The following is a 24,213-nucleotide window of genomic DNA, read 5'->3' as shown; positions in this document are numbered from 1 at the left end:
GGATGCTTCAGGGACTTCTCTATAAATATGAATGGTGATTTTTAATCTGTAATATTTATCCGTGAATGTTCTGTCAAGCTGTATGAAATCTTATGCTTACTTGAACTTCACAAAAGCCAGAGTCTTCTGTGGTCTTTTATTTTTACTAAAATATGAAATTTATCCAGGCAAAAACCAAACAAACTAAAAAATCACATTGCTATCAAGGGAGCCACAACTTTGGAAGATTCAAATTGGTTGTCAGTTAATTATATTTATTGTGTTTTAAATTTCAAAGAATTATATGCATGTGGATAAATATCTGTGAATAATCCTTTATTCAAATCTCTTTACAATAAATAAAAATTCCTGCAAAGTATTTGATGGCCTCTTTAATAAAAAAGTCAAGTTCTGATAATCTTTGTTTTGATATTGAAGATAATTTCTTTTGAAAAGTGAATTTATTTCAGGTTTAATGTGAAGGTACAAACTACTAAGTCAAAATATTTGATTCTGTTAGTTAGAGTCCCTCTTGTGGTCCAGACATATTCTATTAGAGTTGTATTGATCATTATGTGAAGCCAGTAGTCTTTTTATTCTGAGTCCACTTTATATGTTAATTACTGTCTACCTCTGTGTGTCAGTTGTGTGCCTATGTGATGATGGTGTGTTTCTTCCTGCCAAGGGAATCCCAAAGACAAAACTCTACAGTTGCGCCAAGGAGGAGAATATATTCTGTTGATGATATATTGAATGAAGAAAATCTATCCTCTATACCTTCAATGTCAGAAGCAAGTTACCAGAGTGAGAGAGTGGAAGAGAAAGGAACAACTTATGCTACAGAAATTTCTCGAGAAGATTCCACAACTTTTGCAAAAAGAGAGGACAGTGTAACAGTTGAAATTCAGCTTCCTTCTAAAAGCGTCAAGGAAGAACAACACCTAGCCTCTTTGTCTGCTCAGCCTTCACTGAGTACACAAATGGCGCCGACTCGTGTTTCAGCGTCCCTCCCTAGAAGTTACCAGAAAACTGATACAGCCAGGTTAACATCTGTGGTCACACCGAGACCTTTTGGCTCTCAGTCAAGGGGAATCTCATCACTCCCCAGATCCTACACGGTAAAAAAAAAAAGTTTCTAGTTCATTTAGTCTGTTCTGAAGAGCAAAATGTTGGTGAACTTTATGGAGAGGTTGGAGTTATGTGTATGAACTTACTGTGTAAGATGTATACGCCTTATGTCTAAGGCTGTTCTGTTCTATGCCAGTTTAGATTCAATGGAAATTTAATGCTGAAGATAGAGCAGTGATGGAGACTTGATGAAACTTTAAATTCTTTGAAAGTAGGGTTGAGAGATTTTAAAGAATGAGTAAGACACATTCTAAGGCAGAGAATTATTTTTGGTGTCATATATTTCCAAATATAGATTTTATTAAGTGTTAGGTTGAGTAGTACGAAGTTGCTGGTAGTTTCTTCTTGACCTACAAAACAGCACTTTCATGTGATTTAACCTAAATATTTTCAGGTTAATTTTCTGAAAATTGGGAAAATTGCTTTTTCCTGATTTCCCACTTCCTCAGAACTTGAAGTATTTGCATACAATTATTAAAGTATATATATTCAAATATATTTATTTCAATACATATCAGGATTTTGAAGGATAATAGAATATTGAGGCCTTTTTCCTGAGAATGGAAGTGGTGATACGTATCCAACTGTGAGTGTATTAATCTGAATTATGCAAAAGGAAGCAATACGTTTAAAATTAATGTTCAAATTCCTTTTAGCTCTGCTAGTGTTCAGTCCTAAAATCTAAAAGAGAAAATATTAAAAGCGGAGTATTTAGGGTGAGAGAATCCCACCTAAACTAGCCAGGAAACTCCTGACCATTAAATCAAGGAAAACATAGATGGATTTGACATCATAAAAACGATATGGCAGATACCACTAACCTAGTAAAAAGACAATTTACAGATTCAGAAAAATATTACCAAAATATATTTTAGTGTTAATATCTCTGTGATATAAAATGTTTCTACAAACAGGTAAAGAAAAGATAGACACTAGAAAAATGGATATAGCAAAGCAGTGGCCAATTCAAGGGAGAAAGAATTAAATGGCTGATCACTTACAGCACACAGAAGCATGTTCAGGTTCAATGGAGCAGGAATGAAGTGTGCAATATTTTATCTATAACATCGATAAAGATTTAAAGCATTGTTAATGTCAACGTTAATGTACTGTTGGCAAGGATGCAGAAACAAGACATTCTTATACATTACCTTGGGAATTCGTTGTTACAATTATTATTATTTTTTAAGAAATTATATTCATAAAACTTTTTGTTTCAGCAAGCCTAGTTTTGGAAATCTGTGCTATAAAAACAGAAGTTCCAATTGTAAAGATTTTGAGTATTTATTGCAATATTTTTAAAGTGGCAGAACATTTTAAGCAGCTTCAAATGCACACACATCAAATGGATAAATTGTTGATGTCCGTTCTATGGAATATTTAGCAATTAAAGGGACTGGTTTAGAGTTGTGTGGACCAGCAGTGGTAAAAACAAAGCAAGTTTCAGAAATCTATATGTTATGAACACTTTCGTGAAAATGACGTCTGCTACATGTGTGTATCTGTTGGTGCGAAAGAGCATACTTCAGGCTTTTAGCAATAGATATTTTAGTGTGGGAGCTCTGTTATTTTTGTATTTTTAAAATAATTCAATAAGTTTTAAAACTGAAATCAAGGTAATAGACTATCAAGCATAAAATGGTTCTTATTTAGATGGATGATGCTTGGAAGTATAATGGAGATGTGGACGGCATTAAGAGACCTCAGAACAACTTGGTCAGCACCCCTGCTCAAAATCTTGAAGCTGGCCAGCTTGCTTCGAGCTCACTGGGCCAGAAAGAGGCAGCAGCAGAAGATGTGATGAGGTTGCCCTCTCCTACACCCTCCTTCTCTTCTCTTTCCCAAGACCAGGATGTCACTTCTAAAGCCACAGTCTCTTCAGCATCTGGCTTTGATTTAATGTTGGAATCTGCAGAAAGGGGAAACTCATCCCAAGAAGTCTCCAGATCGCAGGTGAGTTAGGAGCTTTATCCTCCATGGCTCAGATAGTTACTCATTTTGTCCTGGAAGCCACATTTCTAACTCCTACATGTTAGAATCTGAGCTATTAATGTGAAAAATGATTTATGGTTTATTCTTAACAGATTTTGGAGAAAGTAGGTCTCTTCCAACTCTGAGTTGATAGATCAGATAACTTGTGGTAGGTGTGTATAGAGACTTTATAGACCAGTCTCCTTGTGGGGCAGCTGCTGTTTCTCCCCGTTTCAGTAGCTCTTGCCTCATGCTACCTGTGCCCAGTAGTCCCAGCTTTCAGGTGCAGGAGTCACTGAAAGGTTTTAGATGCAGATCTAGTATACATGAGGGTAATACAAGCCCTTTCTCAGAGAAGCGCACTGGCTACAATGAGAACTAGATGCATGTGGTAGGTGCTGGCCTCTGGGACGTGGGATTTCTTTTTCTATTAGCTTAACAATCTGGAGAATTTTTCTTTTTTCTTTACTTTTCTTTTCTTTTTTTTTTTTTGAAGGCAGGGTCTTGATTTGTTGCCCAGGCTAGAGTACAGTGATGCTCACAGCAACCTCAAACTCCTGGACTCGAGTGATTCTCTTGTCTCAGTCTTCTGAATAATTGAGACTCAGGCACATTGCAGTACACCCCGCTATCTTTGTCATTTTTGTAGAGTCATGGTCTTGCTGTGCCCAAGCTGGTCTTGAACTCCTGGCCTCAAACAATCTTCCCAAAGTGCTAGAATTACAGGCCTGACCTCTAGTGACTTTTAATGCTAATTTATACTTTAGAATGTCTGGAATTTTAGATAGCTCCTTATGTCTTAATGGGAATATTAAGGCTTAGTTACAATATTGACAATTGTGTTCCTTAATATTTGAAGTCCAAACAAAATATATCATCAGATGAAGAATAACAAGGGGGCATTTTTAGTTTTCCTTAAATCATAATAGATGTATTTTAAGAGAATTATTAGTTAATAAATGGTCTTTTTAGCCTACATCTAAAACATACTAAAAGTCTTTGTCCAGCATACAGAAAGCTTCTCTCTTTTAGAGTAATCCTTGCTTAGTAGTTTAATAGTTGTATGAACCCCTTAGCCTGGAAGAGCCTGTGGTCCTTTGGTTTGCTCCAGTATTCCCTTTTGCCTTGAAGTATATCAATGATAGAACTTGACTTGAGTTATACTAATGAAATAACCCCATGTGAAATAATATTAGCACATTTAGTATTATTGGACTTTAATTCTGTAGGAACGCTTTAAAAGTTTACTCTGTTTATTCTCCGATTATAAGGAACAGGGTGCTTGAGAACGTTTTGGAAATGCAGGAAAAGTACAAACAATAAACATCACTAGGTAATTCTGTCATTTAGAGATAATCATTGTTAAGATCTATGTATATTTCTTTCAGTTTCTTTCAGGCATATTTACAATGATACATCTAAAGACAGTTTCTTTAACTTGTTAAGATAATAAGTTGTGAATTATCATTACATGTGAAAATTGGAAATATAGAATTAGCATTATAAGTCTCAATGGTTGAGACCAACAGCACATGTTATACTTGGGCAACCAAAGGAAGTAGAGGATGAGTAATAAAAGGAGAAGCAAGGTGTATTTTCTTTTCATGGACTTCATGTATGTTTGCTTTCGCCTTTTCATATAGCAAATTTAACCAAACAGCCTGATTAATGTGTTGCACATTAGGTATGGGCACCTCCCTCAGGGTGGCAGCTGAGTAGCTACATCCACGGATTAAGGAGAAGAGGCTAAGTGTGGTGCATGGGTGTGTCCCGGTTATTTCGGTTCAGGGAGCCTAACAGCAGTCTTTGAGGTTTCATCATTAATGGATTTATGGTCTTTCTCACTAAACTTGAAATGGTTTTCTATTTATTCAAGAAAAACTAGTCTTTATTTAACCATTAACAGTCACTGGACTTCCTCAACATAATATATTTTATATGGTGACTTACCTATCTCTGAGGCTTGGTGTGCCCATTTCTATGGTCCTGGAGAAACAGTTTATACAAGAAAACCTTTACCTTGTTTTTGAGAAGGACCTCACTGATTTGAAAGAAGGATGTGAATGCATAGAACAACTGATGAACAACATACAGAGTTCTCTAAGCTCCCCTTCAAACTCTGTAATGCCAGGGGTGCAGAGAACAGCAAAATCAAAAATAGAGTGTAGCTGAATGTTTTGTTTTTTTAATTTTATTTTTGTTTTTGAGACACTCTGTCCACTGGGTAGAGCGCCATGGTGTCATAGTTCACAGCAACCTCAAGCTCTTGGGCTCAAGCAATACTGTTGCCTCAGCCTCCCAAGCAGCTGGGACTACAGGTAACGGCTACAACACCTGGCTAGTTTTTCTATTTTTTTAAGTAGAGATGGGGTCTTGCTCCTGCTCAGGCTGATCTCAAACTCCTGAGCTCAAGCAGTCCACCCTCCTCAGCCTCCCAAAGTGCTAGGATTACAGGCGTGAGCCTCCACGCCCAGCTCGCTGACTGTTTAGATGTCTTGGTGGCATTCTTTATGTCGTCTTTCTTACCTTGTGCTTTTTTTCATTTCTTCCTCCAGAATCCTTTGATATTACTCCTTTCTATCCTAGCTTCTACTCCCCTAATTCAGGCTCTTTCCCTATCAATACAAATACTGCGTAAATAGCCACAGGTGTGTGTGTGCTACACAAGACATGCATCACTTTACTTGCCAGATGTCAGGCTGGAGTCAGTAGTTTATCTGCCCAGAGTCTTTTGGCCCTGTGTGGTTTGCTGAGTTAAGTTTATAGCAACACTGACATCTGTGCTGCTTGACCCCAGACTCTTTGTAGCTAATGTCAGAGGGCTGACCATGTCCCAGCCAGGCTGCTTAGGGCAGCACGTCAGTTGGTCCCACAGCAACACTGCGATGTCACCAGCAATCCTAATGAAGCCATATCATTATCATTATCATCATCCCTGTTTTAAAATTGGGAAAACTGAGGCATAGAATAGTCACATTACTTGTCCGTATGGAGTACTGAGTGGTGGAGTCAGGATTTGAACCCACGCAGTCTCAGTCAAGATTGCTTATATTACCTTATGCTGTGGGAAAGAGAGAGAATCTGGCTACATAAGATTGCTCACTTTTTCTTGGACATATCTTATACTTTGAGCATATCATCACATATGAGTATATTTGTTCTTGTTGGTCCCCCATTTGAAAATGTTTATTTCACACATCTCTGTCTTTTGAAGTCCTGTCTTTCTTTCAAAAGCCAGCGGGACTCCTTCCTTTATAGATCAAGATATCGCCACCTCCTAGCTGGAACTGAACCTCTCACCCTTGGAAGTTTCAGTCACTGAATTCTTCCCTGTTCTATGCATAAGTACGTGTGTTCCATGACCATCTCCTCATCCGCTGATACTCTTTGTGCCTTCCATAACCTTTATACATCATTGATACCCAAGTAGTTATTGACTTGAATTGCATTCAGAGCCTCAGTTACTAGGCTGAAGTATGAACTTGATCCATCAGGTAATGTAGAGCCTGTACTGGTTCTTTAGTAAGGGAATTTTAAGATTGACGGGTATTTTAGGAGTGTAAACTCTGTGATGTTCCATAGAATTACTTTAGGGAAGCTCTGTGATGTTCCATAGAATTACTTTAGGGAGACAGAGATTAGTTAGGAGCCCATCACAGAATTGTGGTAATAAAGAAGAAAAAGCACAGAATTATGCCGTAAAGTAGAAAAAGCATAATGAAGGAAAGAACTTAATATGATCTTATTTAAATTCTGCCTGAAGGAATTTCCTTTCCACCTCCTCTGCTGAGCTGAGGTTTTAGTCCTGCTCTTTCCTCTTACCCCTTCTCTTGTGGTTTTTCTCTTGTGGTTTTTGCTTTTTTCCCTCTGCCTTCCTTGCCAATGCAGGCATCCAGGGCCATTCTTGGGTGACCCAGAGAAAGGAGAAGGAATGTGACTCCCAGAGTCCTTCACCCCCTTCCAACTACCTTGCAGATGTGGTTTTTATAATTTTTCCCCAAATTGGTCTTGCCTATAGGTTTCTAGTTTCTTTTCTGCCCTTTCTGAGCCCTGTGCTCTCAAACCCCATACAAACCCACCTTCCAGAGCTTCTGCTTTAGAGTTTTAAAAACAGTATCCGAGGCCAGGCGTGCTGGCTCACACCTATAATCCCAGCACTCTGGGAGGCAGAGGCAGGTGGATGGCCTTAGCTCAGAACTTCGGGATTGCTTGAGCTCATGAGTTCAAGACCAGCCTAAGCAAGAGTGAGACCCCCCCATCTCTAAAACAAAACAAAACAAAAAAACTTGGGAGGATGAGGCAAGTGGATCTCTTGAGTCCGAGAATTTGAGGTTGCTGTAAGCTGTGATGCCATGGCACTCTATCCAGGGTGACAGAGTGAGACTGTGTTTCAATCAATCAATATGAAAACAGTACCCCAAAGAGGAGTGATATGTATGGAAGGAAGCATTCCATGTCCATTTCCTGATCCTGACCCCGTCTTAAGTGCCCCTCTCAGGAATGTCCAGGGCTTCTCCTCTCATAGCTTCATACGGTGCATATTGCCTGCTTGTCACCTGCATTAGACCCTAATCTCCACGAGGGCTGGAAGTAGGCCTGTCTGTCTCACTGTAAGCACAGTGCCTGGACCTGTAAATATTGGCTTAATGCTGACTGAGTTTTCTTCACTTTAAAACGAAGTATGTGAGAGTTCAATATAATTTTCTTTAGATGATCTGGGAACTTCTTCACCAGCAAGTGTATTATGTTTAACATGTTTCCATGGAGAAAAAAAAGCAATTACTGGGCATCAGTCATGTGTGTCCTGGCAGCTTTTAAATGTTTTACTTAATAATTCCAATAACCTTGCAAAGTATGTGGTATTATCCACAGTTTTACCAGTGAAGTTCTTGAGATTTGGAAGTTACATAAGTTACCCCAGGCTGATGAAATGCTTTCACCGTAACTGCAGTTTCTCTGATACTACACATTTATTTTTTTGGAAATAAGATATGCTCACATTTGAGGACTGCGTTTTGTACAGTTAAGACACCAAATGTTGCCTTATTTAAACTTTTTTGTATATTTTAGAGTCAGTAGGGACTGACGTATCTTCTGGACCATAGAGATAAAATCATGCTTGAAATCATTTTATATTTATGTCAATCATTATGTATTTATTGAAACTTGCCAGAACTAAAATATAGAGTTTTAAATCTACCAAGTAGGTAGTAAGGAGCTACCAGCAATTTTAAAACAGGATGCGATATAATAATAAGCTGTTTAGTAACTATAGTTGTGAAAAATGGATATAAAGAAGGGCTGCAGGCAGGAGAGCCAATTAGGAGATGACCACAGGAGTTGAGGGGACATCGTGAACTGAGCTAAGATGATACCCTGAAGGAGGGTGGCCAGGATGGCATGATTCAAGATGGATTTATGGATTGTGGACATAGCAGCACTTTGCTAAACTTGTGTGTGCTGGAGAGTAGGGGTGTAGAGACCGTTGTGTGAGCTGGAGTAGGGAGCATTGGAGAGGACGGAGAAAGACTGTGAAAGAACCTGGTGTTTCTAACTTGGCCCAATGGTAAGCTAAGTGATGCAGCTAACCAAGAGTGAAAAACTACGCAGAAGAACAGGTTTGGGGAGAAAGATACTGAGTTTAATTTTGAAGATGTTGGACTCACATTGAAGACGTGGCCGTGAATGAGATTACTCAGGAAAGCATTTCGTCAGAAAGGCTGGAGACTCACTAGGGAGCAAGAATGAAATGGAAACAGCTGAGAAAGAGGAGGAGCATGCTCCTGAGTCTAAGGAGCAGCCAGAGACGGGTGGAAAATACAAGAAAAATTGGGATAGTGGGTGACTTAAGAAGACTATTTCTCAAAAGCAAGAATAGTTGGCGGTGGATGGCAGGATGAATATTGAAGATGGATTTGGTAGGTAGGGGATGAACTTGGAATGGGAGATATAAAGGGATGGGGTGGGAGGAATGCCACCTGCGTTGGGGTTGAGGATGGAGTGGATGGAGGATGGAGAAAATTTAGATGCATCTTTGGTGGGGGAGTGTAGGTACAGTATCAGAACAGGGCCATAATTTGAGGGCTACTCCATGTTTTCATCCCAATAAGACCCTGAAAGAAAGACACTCGAGCCATATGTACATAAATTCAAAGAATATATATTTCCTTTCTTATTCCTGATTTTACCATCCAAATATACCGTTAGTGTTAATTTTATAAACGAAGTGGGCTTCCTTTAACTCAGCACATTTGCCTAATTGGAAAAGTTTGAGAATAGCTTTCTGATTTGTTAATGCTAAGATTGACCCTGTTTTGTTAATTCCCATGTGAGGTGACACGAAAATCTTAACTCATCAGATCTAATAAAAATAAACCTTACTTTTGGGACTCCAAATCATCCTCATGTTTTTGTTTAAAAATGTAGTTATGTTGCATCAGTCTGACAGTTGAGAAAGCAATCTGAGTGCTTAGTGTATACTTGTGTTAAAGTTGTACCTAATACAAGGGAGACTTTTATTTTAAATGCCAAGATGTTGGTAGATCTATATTTTATCTTTTTTGCTGTGGACAACTGAAAAACCTCTTGGGTAGTTCATTATCAGTCATGAGAAATCTGTGATTCCCCAAATAACTTATGTTCCTGTCCCATCCAGTTCCAAGGTAATTCTCTGATTATCATGTTTTAAAGCTCAGATTCTTTGCAGAATACTCACTTGGCATATGTCTTGCGGAGAAAAATAAAGAAGTAGAAATCCTACCTGAAATTACTATTGAACAGTTTATGCTTGAATATAATTACAGATATGCTCACCTACAAGAAGTCTCAGGACTCCACAGAGATGCTTTAAGTGGGGGAATCTGCGGTAAGGGGAAGGCCACGCAAAGTGAGGCTCTGGGTCTCTTACCTTGAAACTGCAGCCACCCATTTAATCCTTTCTATATATTCATTTAGGAGAGAGGTGGTTAAAAAGAATTTCATATTTAAGCAGGTTATTTAAAACAAAAATTACAAACCAGTGTCTTCATGAGAGAGCAGGCTATACCAGGCTTGTGACATGCATGTACAGAAACGCACCTGTAATTGCCCCTGTGATCCATTCATTCTCCTTTCCCTGTGTTCGGTCCCAAAGACTGACACATTGGTCTGTCAGGCTGTAGCCATAGCGATGATTTTCTACCTATTAATTCTTGCAGAGAGGTGGTTACCCCCTTTTATTTTATATGCTCAAATAGAGATTTCTTTATTTCTGAGGTAAGCACTGCCCTTCGTGGGAAAATTCTTCTGGTACACTGTAATTGTAAGACTCTTCCCTCTACAGCTTAAGCACGTTTCCTTTTATCCTGCATTTGGTAGGAAAGGATAATGTTCCTTTGCCATCTCCCACAAGGCATTCTTTATGCAGTTTGAAACTATTTATTAAAACTACATCCTGTCTTTTATTCTTCAAGCTAAAGAACATCAGTGGTTTGAGTATCTAACCCATCATTTGTCTCTCTTCCTTATACAGCAATAGATTTTATACTTTAATTGGCTTTAAGCCAGATTTTTTTCTTTTTCATTTAAGAGTGGTGAAGATGACCACTTATTTTCTTTGAGTCATCTATGATTTAAATATATGCTTGCTTTGACTAAGGAGTAGACCTAACCAGTAATTTTTTCAATTCTCAGCAGAGTCTTATTCTTCAGATTGGTGTTCATTAGGTGATTATTAACGAGTATCATGACTACATCTGCATTCCCACACTTAACTGGCTTTACAAAGAGTTTCTGCTGAAAACTTTTCTGTATTAGTAGTTATAGTTTTTTTATTGCTTAAAAAATCCCATACCCACTTATGAGTCAATACTTTTTTTTTTTTTTTTTTTGAGACAGAGTCTCACTTTGTCACCCCTGGTAGAGTGCTGTGGCATCATAGATCACAGAAACCTCAAACTCTAGGGCTTGAGCAATCCTCTTGCCTCAGGCTCCTGAGTAGCTGGCACTACAGGCACCTGCCACAACGCCCAACCATTTTTAGAGATGAGGTCTCTCTCTAGCACAAGCTGGTCTCGAACTCATGAGCTCAGGTGATCCACCTCCCTTGGCCTCCCAGAGTGCTAGGATTACAGGTGTGAGCCACCACAATTGGCTTCAATAATTCTTTCATCGTTATTTCTGAAAGTGCTAAGTACTATGTCTTACACAGAACAAACAATAACTATATACTGGACAAATGAATGACTGACTAGTGCTACAAGGTTTAGCTTCTGCGGGTCTGTCAACATAGCATCATGAGCTCCTGATCCTCTCCTGACCCTCCTTGCCTGTTTTCTAATTTTTAGGTTCTGTCTTTGTCCAGTTAGTGATGCTATAACAGAACACTGAGGCTGGGTACTTCATAAAGAAAAGAGGCTTATTTGGCTTATGTTTCTGGTGACTAGAAAGTCCAAGAGTGTAGCTGGCAACTTCTCAGTTTATGGGAGGGCTGTGTGCTGTCTTAAAACATGGTGGAGAAGTGGAAAGGCAAGTGGGGTGTTCAAAAAGACCCCAAACGAGAGGCAACCTTGCTTTATAACACCTTGTTCTTGTGCTAATATAGCCAGTCCTGCTAAAGCGAGAACTTACTTTCAGGAGACTGCAATAATTCCTTCTTGAGGGTAGATTCCCTCTGGGCACAAAGGCCTCTTCAAGGTGCCACCTCCCAACACTGCCACATTGGCATTTAAATTTCAACATGAGTTTTGTGTGGGACAAACTATATCCACATCATAGCATGTAATATCCCAGTTTTCCTTAGGATATTGTCACTTCAATTTAAAACTTGTTTTATGGTTAGAAAAACTTAGAAAGCTTTATGAATTTCCCATTCGGCCCTGGATTTGGGGTTTAATTGACACATTTAAATGGAGAAATTGTTAAGTCTTTCTTCTGGAAAGTAAATTAGCTTTAGGTAGAGGGTTCCTCTCCCTCCCCAAACAGGTAGGTCTTAATTATTTTTTTTTTTTATTATGAAGCAAAGAATTGAAATTTTAGCCTGATAAACTCATTATATTAAAGTCTGTATCTGTTGCTTATCCAAAACATAACAAAATATTTAAATTATGAAAGATAAGCTTTTCACAGACATAGAATGGTGTAAAACTGGAAACGTTTGGTTTGGAAAATGGTTTAAGGATGGAGGTGGAAATAGTTCTGCCTTTTGTACAAGAGGCTATTGTCCTTGGGCTTATGGGCTAAAGTGACTTCAGGGAAATCCTGGTCTAGAGCTCAGGATGTCTCAATGGTTCCTTGTGGGTGATGTAGTGTTGCATTTTGCAGCGTGGGTATCAGTGGCTCCTCATGCCACATTTGGTCAAGCAAAAATACCTTGTCAGACTTCCGATGCACACTCGGGATGGCGCCAGTCCCAGGTGGATGCTGCTGATAGCTAAAGCATGTCTAAGCTATAGACCACAGGACATTATCCAGACATTATATGTTGGAGGTAATTTTTTTAAAACTATGGCAACACTGTAAAATAAATGATTTAAACCACTCTACTTCATTCCTGGGCAATGAATAAATGTTTTTTAAATTAGCCACAATTGGGTGGTGGCCGAAAGCCTAAGCTTTATCAATGACCAATGGATTGGTAGTAGTAATGTGAAGAATAACGTGTTGATGATAGATTTCCCTTATTTTAGCAGGAAAAAAAAAGTAATACACTTGGTGGCATTTATAATGTACAAGTGAGAGTTTTACCAAAACCAAGGAAGAAAGAATAAAGCTTCTGGTTTGTCTTGAAATAATTTCAGTGCACCTTGCCTGCAGCCTTGCTTCTTTCATGGATAGACTTTCCTCCATGTGGGTGCCAGGGACACCCGATACCAGCGTTTCATGTTTTGTTTTCAGGATCAGTTCAGTGATATGAGAATCAGCATAAACCAGATGCCTGGGAACAGCCTTGACTTTGGGTTTACAGTAAAATGGGATTTTTCCGGGATCTTCGTAGCATCAGTTGAAGCAGGTAAATCATAGATTTCTCTTTTAAAAGTTAATGAAGATACATACGATATAAAATTTTTAAAAGTGCTGGTAGTGTTCTGTGTATTGTAGATACTCAGGTATCTGATAACTTAAAAAAAGTTCACTTCTCCGCATGAAATAAAGGAAAATGGTAATTCAAGATGAAGTCATTTTTCTTTAACTTAAAGACTAGTAGAACATATGGAGTTTTTTTTTTTTTTTTTCAATGGGTTGTTTCATTTACTTTGCATTATTCAGGTAGCCCAGCAGACTTTTCTCAGCTACAGGTAGATGATGAAATTATTGCTATTAACAACACCAAGTTTTTATATAAGGATACAAAAGAGTGGAAGGAAACCATGGCCAAAGCCCAAGAAACTGGAAACTTAGTCATGGATATCAGGCGCTATGGAAAGTCTGGTGAGAGCCTTTCACTGCCGTGTCTGGCATTCTGAACTGGGAGCTGGGTCTTTGGGAAGTGGTCCTAATAGTCTGCTTCAATAACTTTTTTATTTTTTCATACTTATTTTTGGGCTATAAAGGTCCTTGAATGTTCTGTCTGAATTTTTTTGTGAGCAAATTTACTGAATTCTATATTATTATCTGATTTATATACTGATTTATGATTACAAATACCAACTGAAGACAGATGTACGTCTCAGTAGTCATTTATGCTAATATTGAGAATTAAGAATGATACTATGATTTAACCTTCTCTGCAGCATCCTAACCATCCTGTTAGAGGTGAACATGATAGGTCATATTTCTGGTGCTCATTCTCACAGAACTTCGAGTAGGCATTCTATTTTTGTGTTTCTTAGTTATTAAAGTTAGATGGGAAAGGGTATGAAACCTCCCTAAGACCTACCAACTTGTGATATCAAAATATAGTATCTGGTCCTGCTTTATGGAAAGATTCAGCAAATTTGCTAGTATTTTCATTGCTAATGTGATTTAACCCTGTGTTTCGGGAAGGTGGTCTATTGGTAAAGGCCCTCAGCTCTATTTCTTTTGCATACGACCTGATGTGTCTGTCTTGTATATGTGCATTTTTTTATATGTGCAGTCAGTAATTTTATTCTTTCCACTTCAACATTTGTGTGTACTCATTACTCGATCTTCATGTGCCAATCAGACTGGGGCAAAGACCAACCTTCCCTGCCATTTAGACAGCATAAAACCCTCAATCTCACCAGTATGGCTACCAAAATTATAGGTTCACCTGAGACAAAGTGGATTGATGCAACTTCTGGAATTTACAACTCAGACAAATCTTCAAATCTGTCTGTAACGACTGATTTCTCTGAAAACCTTCAGAGTTCTGTAAGTATTTTGAGAAGAAGGGTACTCATGTAGGGCACGGTAGCGATAGGAATTGTGTGTGGGGAAAAGAATTTATTTGAACCATTTTGCTACTACTTTAAAAACAAATAATTGAATAAAGTAACTTGTAGTAAAGAGATACAGTAAAATATATTTTTAAAAACCATCAGGCTTTACTCACTGATAGAGTAGTTGTGAATTATGTGACAGTAAAATCAAAAGATCCCATAATGTTGTTTGTGGTCGTTTCTCTGCAGTCTTTCATCATTATACCCATCTCTCAGAGCTCGGTGAATATGAAGTAGCAATTATGTAAAATTACACACTGTAACTCTGGCACGCATGCTAGGGAGTTTACTGGCAAATAAATGTGGTACTTGTGTGCAACATAAAACTTTCATAAAGCATTTTTACATTTTGGGTAGGTAAATTTGAGTAGATTACATATGTCATTAAGAAATAATCAATTCCATTAATTGGTTCAAAAACATGTAGAACATTTTCTAAGTTTCAAAGCATTACTTTTTTCATGTAGGTTTTAAAAAATGTATCTATGATATGAAATGTTCAAATTAATTTAATAATTATTTTCAAATTTTAAATATCACACATTTACAATGACTCCTTTGGTTGTATTATTATTATTATCCTAAAATAGCTCCTTTTACTTAATAAGGAGATCTTGCTACATTGCAAGGTTTAAATGTTAGAGAAAGGTTTAAATGTTAGAGAACCCTGTATGATTATTTTGTTTACTCATATATATAATAAGCCAAATAGATTAATGGTTATTTGGCTGATCCTATTTCTTGCAAAGTTAATGATTGATTAAAGTCATCCATGCCTGTAGCTGGCCATTAATCTTTCCACAAATATTGAAGAATAATGAAAAAAAATTGTTTCTACTACATGTAAAAGGCTGTAAGGAATGCATCAATATCCTGAAAAACTCATCTTGTTAAAATAAATTTTCACTAATGAGAAATGTATTATTTAAGCCTGAAGTCCAACTGGGGAGAATATTAACTTGCATTTTTATCCTTTCCAGAATACTGAATCCAAAGAAATTAATGGAATTCATGATGAAAACAACACTTTGGACTCAAAAGGTAATTATCACCTTATAATTATCACCATTACAACTTGTAATATAGGAAAAGTCATAGCATAGCATTCAGGTTTTAGCTATTATAAAAATTAATATCTGTGAGTGAAAGAAAAACCGATCCCACTGCAAGTTGAAACTAAAAGGTTAGCACACAGATCCAGTTGCAGCCAGGTGGAAGGGCGTCCAGTTCCACTGTTGAATAGTTCAGGAACTGCAAACAAAGCTTTGGCAGCATGTTCTGGAGCTTGGAGTGCCTGTGTGCCTAAGCCAAGTAAGAAAGACTGGTTTTCCTGAGGTCATCGGCTATCTTGCTATGGTATGCGGGCAAAGGGAACGTTAGTCAAGTAAGAAATGATGAATGAAGTTTCCTTTTCCTCTTTATTGTAAAAGAGACAAGCTTGGAGGCCGCTAGAGTTAATAGGAAAATGCCAGGGCTAATAAACAGTTGTTAGCAGACATACTTATGATGAAAAAGATGGCAAAGGATCTAGGAAGTTTTTGGAATAACGGGCGATCCCTAAGTTATAAACATCCAACTTACCTACAACTTGCATTTAGAAAAGAAGGCTATCATAGTAAGTCCCCGAGTTACCAACATCTGACTGATATATGACTTGCTTTTACAAACAGAGACTATCACAGATAATAGGTAAATGTACCTGTTCCAACTTACATACAAATTCAAGAAAAAGAACAAACAAACTTATCTTGTTCCTAATCCAGGGATTGCCTATATCACTTTCTGCCCATGCAGAAATAATTTAGCTACACACACTGTTGCTATTCTTTGGGTATACAAAATAAATTAGAAAGATCTAGTCTGCATAGGCAGGGAGAGACACCCAAGATGATGAAACTTCTTTCACTGTGAAACTAGACTGCCAAGAACAGGGCTGGGTTTTCACAGTGCTTTGGGGACTTTAAGTTTGCATTTGCCAGTTTATAATAATACATTGTTAAAGCCAACCTGAGTTTATAAATTTCCCTTCCTCCATTGATTATATTTTGTTTTTTATCATCAGAAATGACTATATAATAATGTATTCTTTTATTTTAACCTGCATTCTTTATCACAGGAGTTTTTCTTTAAACAGTGATTACTTATTTTTCTCCATGATATTATATATAAGGCATTTGGGTTCTGTCATGCCAGTGGCAAAGGCAGAGCCAGCTGATAAGAATCTAACTCTTTAATGACTAGGAGAATACACACAGGCCCTGTCACTTGAACTTTTTGTTTAGATAAGTAAGGATCCATTAGTACCAAGTTATAATCACACTTCAAATTTTATGCTATAGTTGTATGACAGATCTGTGGGAGAAATCAGAATATTTTACTTTCTCTACTTGCTTTACTTAAAGTTAATAGCTGTAAGATCTTGAAATCCAAGACAAAATATTTTAGTTAGAGGACTGTTTTAATTTTGTCATTTTTAAAATTGATCTTTCTTCAGGTATCAATCATTTTATTGTCATCTTTCCTGTTACTTTCTAGTTGTTATTCATCAGTGCTGTGAATAATAGATAAATATTACGATAGATCATTTTCCTCATACCAGACAAGATTACGGATTGATTTACATAAGCAAAAGGTGTTAACTTCCATTTCCCCAAAACTGTGTGATCTAGCATAGTTCCATAGCTGTGGAACTATGATGCTATCAGCTAAAATTTATTAATAAAAAACATCCCTTCAACTAATTTGAATGTAGTATAGACGACTAAAAATTCGTGTCTGTGTGCCTTGAAATAATTGTTAACTTCTGTGGCTATCGGTTTTGTCATCTTTTAAAAATAATATTGCTATAGATTAGAAAAGTCTATCCAATGTCATTTTATTAACCAGTGGTGAGAAGTTAAAATGAATGACCTGCTATTTATTGTTTTTTTTTTTATTTCAACTAGCATCTGAACCCATTTCTTTGAAAAACTTAAAAAGGCGATCACAATTTTTTGAACAAGGTAAACCACGAGGCTGATAATTCATGCACTTTCATGGAATTGTTCTCACTCTCTCCTCTTCCCCCTGGTCTGTGGTGCTGGCCACTGAGCCTCCTTGGTTTGGCTCTCAGTATGACCAAGTGACATAACCATTTCCATTCTTTCCCTAGGGTCATCAGGCTTTTCTTACAGTTCATGGGTCTACCTCTGTGGTAATGGGTCTTTGTGTGTCCTTTGTATACCTCTAAAGGTTTTTTTTTTTTTTAACTTTGTGAGAAAAAAAAAAAAAACCTGAGATGCTGTTAAACACACACTTCTTTTCACTGGGTAACAGTAAGAAATGAGAAATTTCATTTACGCCTTACTGCTTCCTACACATCACACAATATTAGATTACACCAAAATACAATTGGCCAACTTTTAAAAACTCTGACCTGTTTTGGTTTTGGAAAATGCACTTAATGAAGAAGAGAGTTATTTATTACTATTGGATTGGTGGCCTTGGAGTGTCAGTTTGACTGAAGTAAATTCAAAGGAAATAAATTTTGGTTGCATCTGAGAGGTGCATTTTGAGACCCTCTGTGTTGGTGTAGTTGGGCAGGGCCACCTCACCAGTGCTATGCATGTGGCAGGCTCTTTCCTTTTTCGTTTGTGTCACTCTCTGTCTCATGAATGCTGTTTAAGCTCTGTGTTTTGCTATGAAGAACTTAAAAGTAATATCTAACATTGGAGATGCAATGGCCAGATGAGAGTGAGTTGTTGCTGTCTAACATGTTATTGCATTTTACTTTTAAGATTATTGGAACATTTCCAAATTTGCCTTATAGTACGGTGCTTACTGGGTTTGTGTATTTTGTGTTAATCGCCAAGAAATCTTCCTTTGGTGGATTCAGATCTCTTTTTGACAATAAACAGAAAGAGCTTACCAGCTGTGCATGTCTATTTGTGTCAGTGTTTTTAGTGTTTTTGATTCATGCTTTTTATTAAACTCCTATTTTCCGTGGCCGTGTAATTGAAACAGTATGACACTTCTAGCTCAAATTGGCTAAAAGAATGCAAATCCTTTTTTTTCTCTGTCCTAATTTTCTCTCACTTTTCTTCAACAGGCTATTTTAGGGAAGGATATTTCTCTATGTCTCAAAGCAATTTTTTAAAGAAAATGATATAAGTGAATAATTTACTTGACAGCTGAAGTTTTAAGAAAATTTAAAAATACTGTATGATAGTGTGTTTCCTGAGACTTTAAAAATAACCAATGTACTATGATAGATACACACACTTCTGAAGGTGCCTCCGGGATAAAATGAATAAGCCCTAGCCCTCTGGGAAGCTGAGGGAGGAGGATTGCTTGAGGCCAGGAGTTTGAGACCAGCTTAGGCAAGAGAAAGACTCAGTCTCTACAGAAAAAAAAAAAAAAAAATTTACCTGGGGATTGTGGCTGGCACCTATGGTCTCATTTACATGGGAGGCTGAGGCAGAATCGTTTGAGCCTAGGAATTTGAGGTGGTAGCAAGCAACTTCTCTCTAGCTTAGACAATAGAGCAAGATTCTATCAAAAAAAAAAAAAAAAAAAGAGAACACCATACCCATGAATTTACATATGAAGTAAAAAATTTGATTTGGCAGATGTTGTAATAATTGAGATTTTTTATTTTCCCCTGATGCCAAACTGTGAGATACTCCCCAGCTTATTAAAGAGCCCCAGAATCTCTTCAGAAATACTCATTGATTTAGCTGCAATACCTAGAGCTGGGGTTTATTTTTAGCATCTGTGGTGTGAATTAGAAGATGAGTAACAGATGGAACTAAGGAGGAAAAAGGATTTATTGATTATAGTTTAAAAAAGTCAGTATACTGGCCAAGACACAGCTAATGATAGAACTTTCTGAAAATAATTTCATAGACATGTAAAGTCTTACTTCGTTTGCTTTCTCCCACCCCTTGCCACGTGCTCCAATACAGGAAGCTCTGATTCTGCGGCTCCCGAGGTAAGTAGTGTTCATTTGTAGTTTGGAATAAACAAGGCGAGCTCGGTGGGACTGAATTCATACACAGTAGCATCGCTTACCTTGCAGTTGCATAAGGGTTTATCAGATCTGTTCCACGCTGAACAGACTTACTGTGAACTATAAAGCAAAGTTTCCTCCAGGGCAGTTTATGTGAAGTGGGAGATGAATAATTTGTATGTGCAAAAGTGGAGCAACAGGTGACTGAAGGAAGGTGTGTTGTTCTGTGTTTGCGCATCCTCTCTGCCAACTGGTCAGCTGCCAGTTCCAGTCCTCAGTGCCCCGAGCCGCTGGGCGTGGGACCCGGAGGAGGAGCGGAAGCGGCAGGAGCGGTGGCAAAAGGAACAGGACCGCCTGCTGCAGGTAGTTTGGGTCGTGGGTGGAGCTGGCTGCCTTGGTGGCTTTTCTCTGGTTTGTGTCTTCCAGTGCTGAGATGCTCATTAAGAAAACCCCAGAACAACAGCAACAGTCTTATCCCTAACAAATCATTTTGTATGTAGCACATTTTTCCATTAAATACTTTTCCGTTTTGAATATTTCCAGAGTCATCCTTTTAAACGTTATTAACCCCTTTGTATGTTTTTGAAGAGCACAAAGGGCACCCACTTAGGGTGAGAGGTGCACAGGCTTTGTGATGCCGTATTTCTCCCAAACTAGTATTGAGTAGGTCCTTTGCCGAGTCATTCAGTCCCCCGGCCAGTGAGCTAGAGGCTTTACCATAAATTAGAGCCTGGGACAGGGTGTTCTGAGAGGCTCCCCTTTCCTACCATCTGCATTTTAGTTCAACATGGGCTTTTTTCCTCCAATAGGGACTAAGGTCTGACCGGTGAAATGAAAATAGAATTGCTGTCTTTAAAGGTTGAGGTGAAGGTGGAAAGATAGGAAGAGTGTCCATGAAAAAGATTCTGCTTGATATGTAAAATTAGTCTATTGATTGATTAATATTAATATTGTTTTCCTGTAGGAAAAATATCAACGTGAGCAGGAGAAACTGAGGGAAGAGTGGCAGAAAGCCAAACAGGAGGCTGAGAGAGAGAACTCCAAGTACTTGGATGAGGTAGTGCCCACCGGCTCTTTACTGCCCTCTCTCCACGCTAGGGGATGGGTGGGGTAGCTAAGGAGCCGGACATGTCTCATTTCCTCTTTTGGCCACATGTTCAACTCTGTAGCTCTTTGAAAAATACAATGAGTTTTCATTTGTTAGAATGTTGCATTAAGGTGTCAAACTTTCTCCTAGTTTTTCTACTGTATCATTAAATTATATTAAGAGTTTAAGCTCATGTTCCTCTTCTAAGTAGTCACTCAACTTGTGGCTTTTTTAGTATTACTAATACAATTCTTTTTTTTTTTTTTTTTTTTTTGAGTAGTGTTCTGGACCAACTATAATTAGTATCATTTAAAATCAAATGTATTTCTAGATGAAATTATAGAGATGCACAGATTCAGATGGACTTCTTTTTTCTCTGGCCACCTAGGAACAGATGGTCCTAAACTCTAACAGCATTTCTTTGACCACACGGGAGCCCAGTGTTGCCACTTGGGAAGCCACGTGGGATGAAGGGTCCAAGTCCTCGGACAGGGAAGGGACCCGAGCAGGAGAGGAGGAGGGCAGCCAGCGCTCAGAGGAAGCTGCTGCCGAGGCCTGCAGAAAGAAGCTGCAGGAAGAGCTCACTCCCCAGTGCCAGGAGGAGCCCAAGGAGCCATGGCAGCAGGAAGAGCAGGAAAAGAGGCTTTGGGCCGAGGCCGAGGAGCAGCAGCGCCCAGCAGAGACAGAAAGGGAAACATCCATCCGAATATACCAGTACAGGAGGTGCTATCCCAGTCTGGGCACAGGGTGTTAACAGGCTTTGCTGAGCTGTACCCACGTTGTACTGTAAAGGCGCCCCCTGGCTCTTTCTGCTCCATATCACCCATGCTCTACACACATGAACACAGCCCAGTAGGACCTTTATTTTATTACATTACTATTTCCTTTTAGATAGATTCTCACTCTGTCACCCTAGGTAGAGTGCCATGGTGTCATAGCTCACAGCAACTTCACATTCTGGAACTACGGGCACCTGCCACAACACCTGTAGTCCTAGTTTAGTCCTAGGCTAGTTTTTCTATTTTTAGCAGACACGGGGGTTGGACTCTGGCTCAGGCTGGTCTCAAATGCCTGAGTTCAGGGATCCACCTGTCTTGGCCTCCCAGAGTGCTAGGATTACAGGCATGAGCCACCGTGCCCAGCCCAAATAGGACCTTTAAATTTTAACTTGTGACATCATCTTTCTTCTGTGACCAACACTCTTAAGTGGCTTCCTATCACATCAGAACATCATCCAGTGTCCCTGCCATGGCCCTGTCCTCTGCCTTGTGATGCCTTCCACTCTTCCCCTCACTCTGTTCTAGCCACATTGGCCTTCTTTTTCTTTCTTGAAAACGCTCAGCCTGTTCTGCCCTGGGACTTTTGCATTTTCTAGTCTCTCTGTTCGGTGAAGTCACCCATCACATGCTTGTAAGTCTTGCTTTCTCATTTCTTCTAGTGTCTGCTCAAATATCACCTGCTTAGACTTTTAAGAATATCTAGCTTAAAATACAGGCTTCTTCCCCACCCTTTCTTTCTGTGTGTGCTTATCCTGTTTTAAATGTTATGCATTTGTCATTTGGTCACCTGCCCCAGTCAGATGTAAGTGCGATGAGGCCAGTAAATTTGCTTTGTTGATTTCTGTCGCCTGGTCTTACAGCAGTAGTGGAACATAGTGGGCGCTGGGCATATCTTTTGGAATGAATGAGTGAATGAGAAAACTGCAAACATCTCTTGACCTGTAGCGGGTTTGTTTTTGTACTGTTTGAAAAATATCCTTGTATGTTTAGTTTTTAACCCAGATACTATTTGTATAAAGAGACTTGACTGACATTATTTTGGCATCCTTATCTTAAACTTGGGGAAGGCCTTAACATCTTAGTATTTTGACTGTCAATTTTTTTCATCTAATTTTTAGGCCTATTGATTCCTATGATATACCAAAGAAGGAAGAAGAATCTTCAGGTTTGCTTCCTAGTGACAGGTGTGTAGAGGGTTTTATTGTAACTTGGTAGTAATTTGGGTTTAGATGCCTATTGCGGATGATTTGTAGAACTATTTTAGCCCTTTGTCATTTGTGGGATACAAAGAGAATTTGCTGGTTGATCTTTGTACAGTTAGTTTTTGCTGTGTGACCAACTACTCCTAAAGTTAGTGACTTAACTCATGATTTGATGGGTCAGCATGTGGACTGAGCTCAACTGGGTGGTCCTTTTAGTTGCCTGGACTGACTCATGCATCTGCTACCAGTTACCGAGGCAGCTCTACTTGGAGAATTAAAGAAGAAGCCTGCCAGGCATCTTGAGGTCTCAATTATTAACTGAAATAGTCGTAGGCCAGCTCAGTCTTATGGAGAAGAGAACTCTACCTCTTTATGGGAGGAGTCACATTGCAAGGGGAATTTACACAGATTGGGGAAGAACCGTGACCCCTTTTTGTAATCCAATGCAATCTTTATTTTAAAAAGCTTATGAGCAACAGCTTAGGATTTTCTTAAAAAGGGGTACACGTGGGCATCAGAAATGATAGTGATAATCTTTCTCCTAGGCAGTGTGGTTAGAATGACTTGTCAGTTTTAGGGAATGAAGATAAATTTCAGAAATCTGAAAAGTTATACCCATCTTAAAATTTTCTAAAACATTAGCTTTTAATATTTTAAGGTAATTTTTAAGATGCTTTTCAGTTTTGAAATCAATAATGACTTCTAAATGGAATCTGTCTATAAATATCTGGTGTGGAGCCACTAACTTGTGTTTTCAGAGCTGAAACTGTTACTCTAGGAAGTTTATTTTGTTTATCAGATGGAAGGAAAGACCTGTATCTATAGGCAGGCAGTAGACTGAATAGAATAGGGATCAGAGTAGAAAGGTAAAAGGGAAAAAATAAACAGGTAGTAATGGCCTGACAAATAAATAGGCAAGAAAAAGTCTGGTGATTGATAACCTTATTTATAATGACTCTCTGGGTAACTATAGATAATTAACGTGTTTATTTCTTCTTTAAGCATATGGATTTGTTTAATTATTCAAAAAAGCTTTATATATAGCTCATAGCACGTTAGATATTCTGCTCCCCTCATACATGGGGGGAAAATATCTAAAGTGCAGAGAAGGAAACTTAAGGAATCCTGGAAAATATGAAATATCTCCAGGCAGTCCTGATAAAGCATGCCTGACTAGAGGCTCTGAGGAGTGTGGCTACACATCTGGAAATAAGTGTTTTCTTCTGTGTAAATATAAGTAAAATGATTCACCAATGCAACTGTCTATCAGTTGTGATACGTTATTATGTATTATAGATTACTGGATTGCATACATATGCATAGGTATCATATTGCATATTATTTTATAATGTCTGTTATACACTGTTATTGCTGCTATTATTTTTGAAGCTCACTGTAGAATATAGAATATAGAATGAGAATGAAGTTGATTTATAGATTTAAATCTTATTGCTACAATGTTAGGCATTTTTGGAAGTTGACTGTGCAATACGTTTTAGTAGCTCTTGGGAATTCTAGGCTAGCATTTGGTACGTAGCTGTTCCAGAGTACTCAGTGGTATCTTAATGCCCAACAAGTGACAGCATGACCCTGGGACAGTGTGGCCTGATGGCAGATGCTTTATGAGGTTGATACGATTGACACCTGGATCAGAGTGAACAGTGACAAAAATGGGCCAGTAAATCATAGCCTTCATTATTGA

At 38.4% G+C, this 24,213-nt stretch overlaps 1 protein-coding gene across 6 annotated transcripts in view; it reads left to right on the top strand.

Moving 5' to 3' along the window:
- Window positions 1–24,213, top strand: part of LMO7 (LIM domain 7) — a 207,164-nt gene that overhangs the window by 170,777 nt on the left and 12,174 nt on the right. For 4 of the 6 annotated variants that reach the window (XM_053564144.1, XM_053564148.1, XM_053564147.1 and 1 more), the window contains 12 exons: window positions 665–1,097; window positions 2,761–3,060; window positions 12,952–13,066; window positions 13,324–13,485; window positions 14,201–14,388; window positions 15,437–15,497; window positions 17,402–17,458; window positions 19,400–19,425; window positions 19,702–19,806; window positions 20,408–20,500; window positions 20,919–21,253; window positions 22,428–22,493. In XM_053564144.1, the coding sequence (XP_053420119.1) occupies window positions 665–1,097; window positions 2,761–3,060; window positions 12,952–13,066; window positions 13,324–13,485; window positions 14,201–14,388; window positions 15,437–15,497; window positions 17,402–17,458; window positions 19,400–19,425; window positions 19,702–19,806; window positions 20,408–20,500; window positions 20,919–21,253; window positions 22,428–22,493 (1,941 nt within the window). The remainder of the gene's footprint in view (window positions 1–664; window positions 1,098–2,760; window positions 3,061–12,951; window positions 13,067–13,323; window positions 13,486–14,200; window positions 14,389–15,436; window positions 15,498–17,401; window positions 17,459–19,399; window positions 19,426–19,701; window positions 19,807–20,407; window positions 20,501–20,918; window positions 21,254–22,427; window positions 22,494–24,213) is intronic. The other 2 variants (XM_053564146.1, XM_053564149.1) reach the window with 1 other exon arrangement.

Source organism: Nycticebus coucang, chromosome 15 (assembly GCF_027406575.1).
Source record: "Nycticebus coucang isolate mNycCou1 chromosome 15, mNycCou1.pri, whole genome shotgun sequence".
In the NCBI taxonomy this organism is placed as follows: Eukaryota; Metazoa; Chordata; class Mammalia; order Primates; family Lorisidae; genus Nycticebus; species Nycticebus coucang.
The sequence above is the reverse complement of the archived record's forward strand: the minus strand, read 5'-3'. Positions and strand labels throughout refer to the sequence as shown.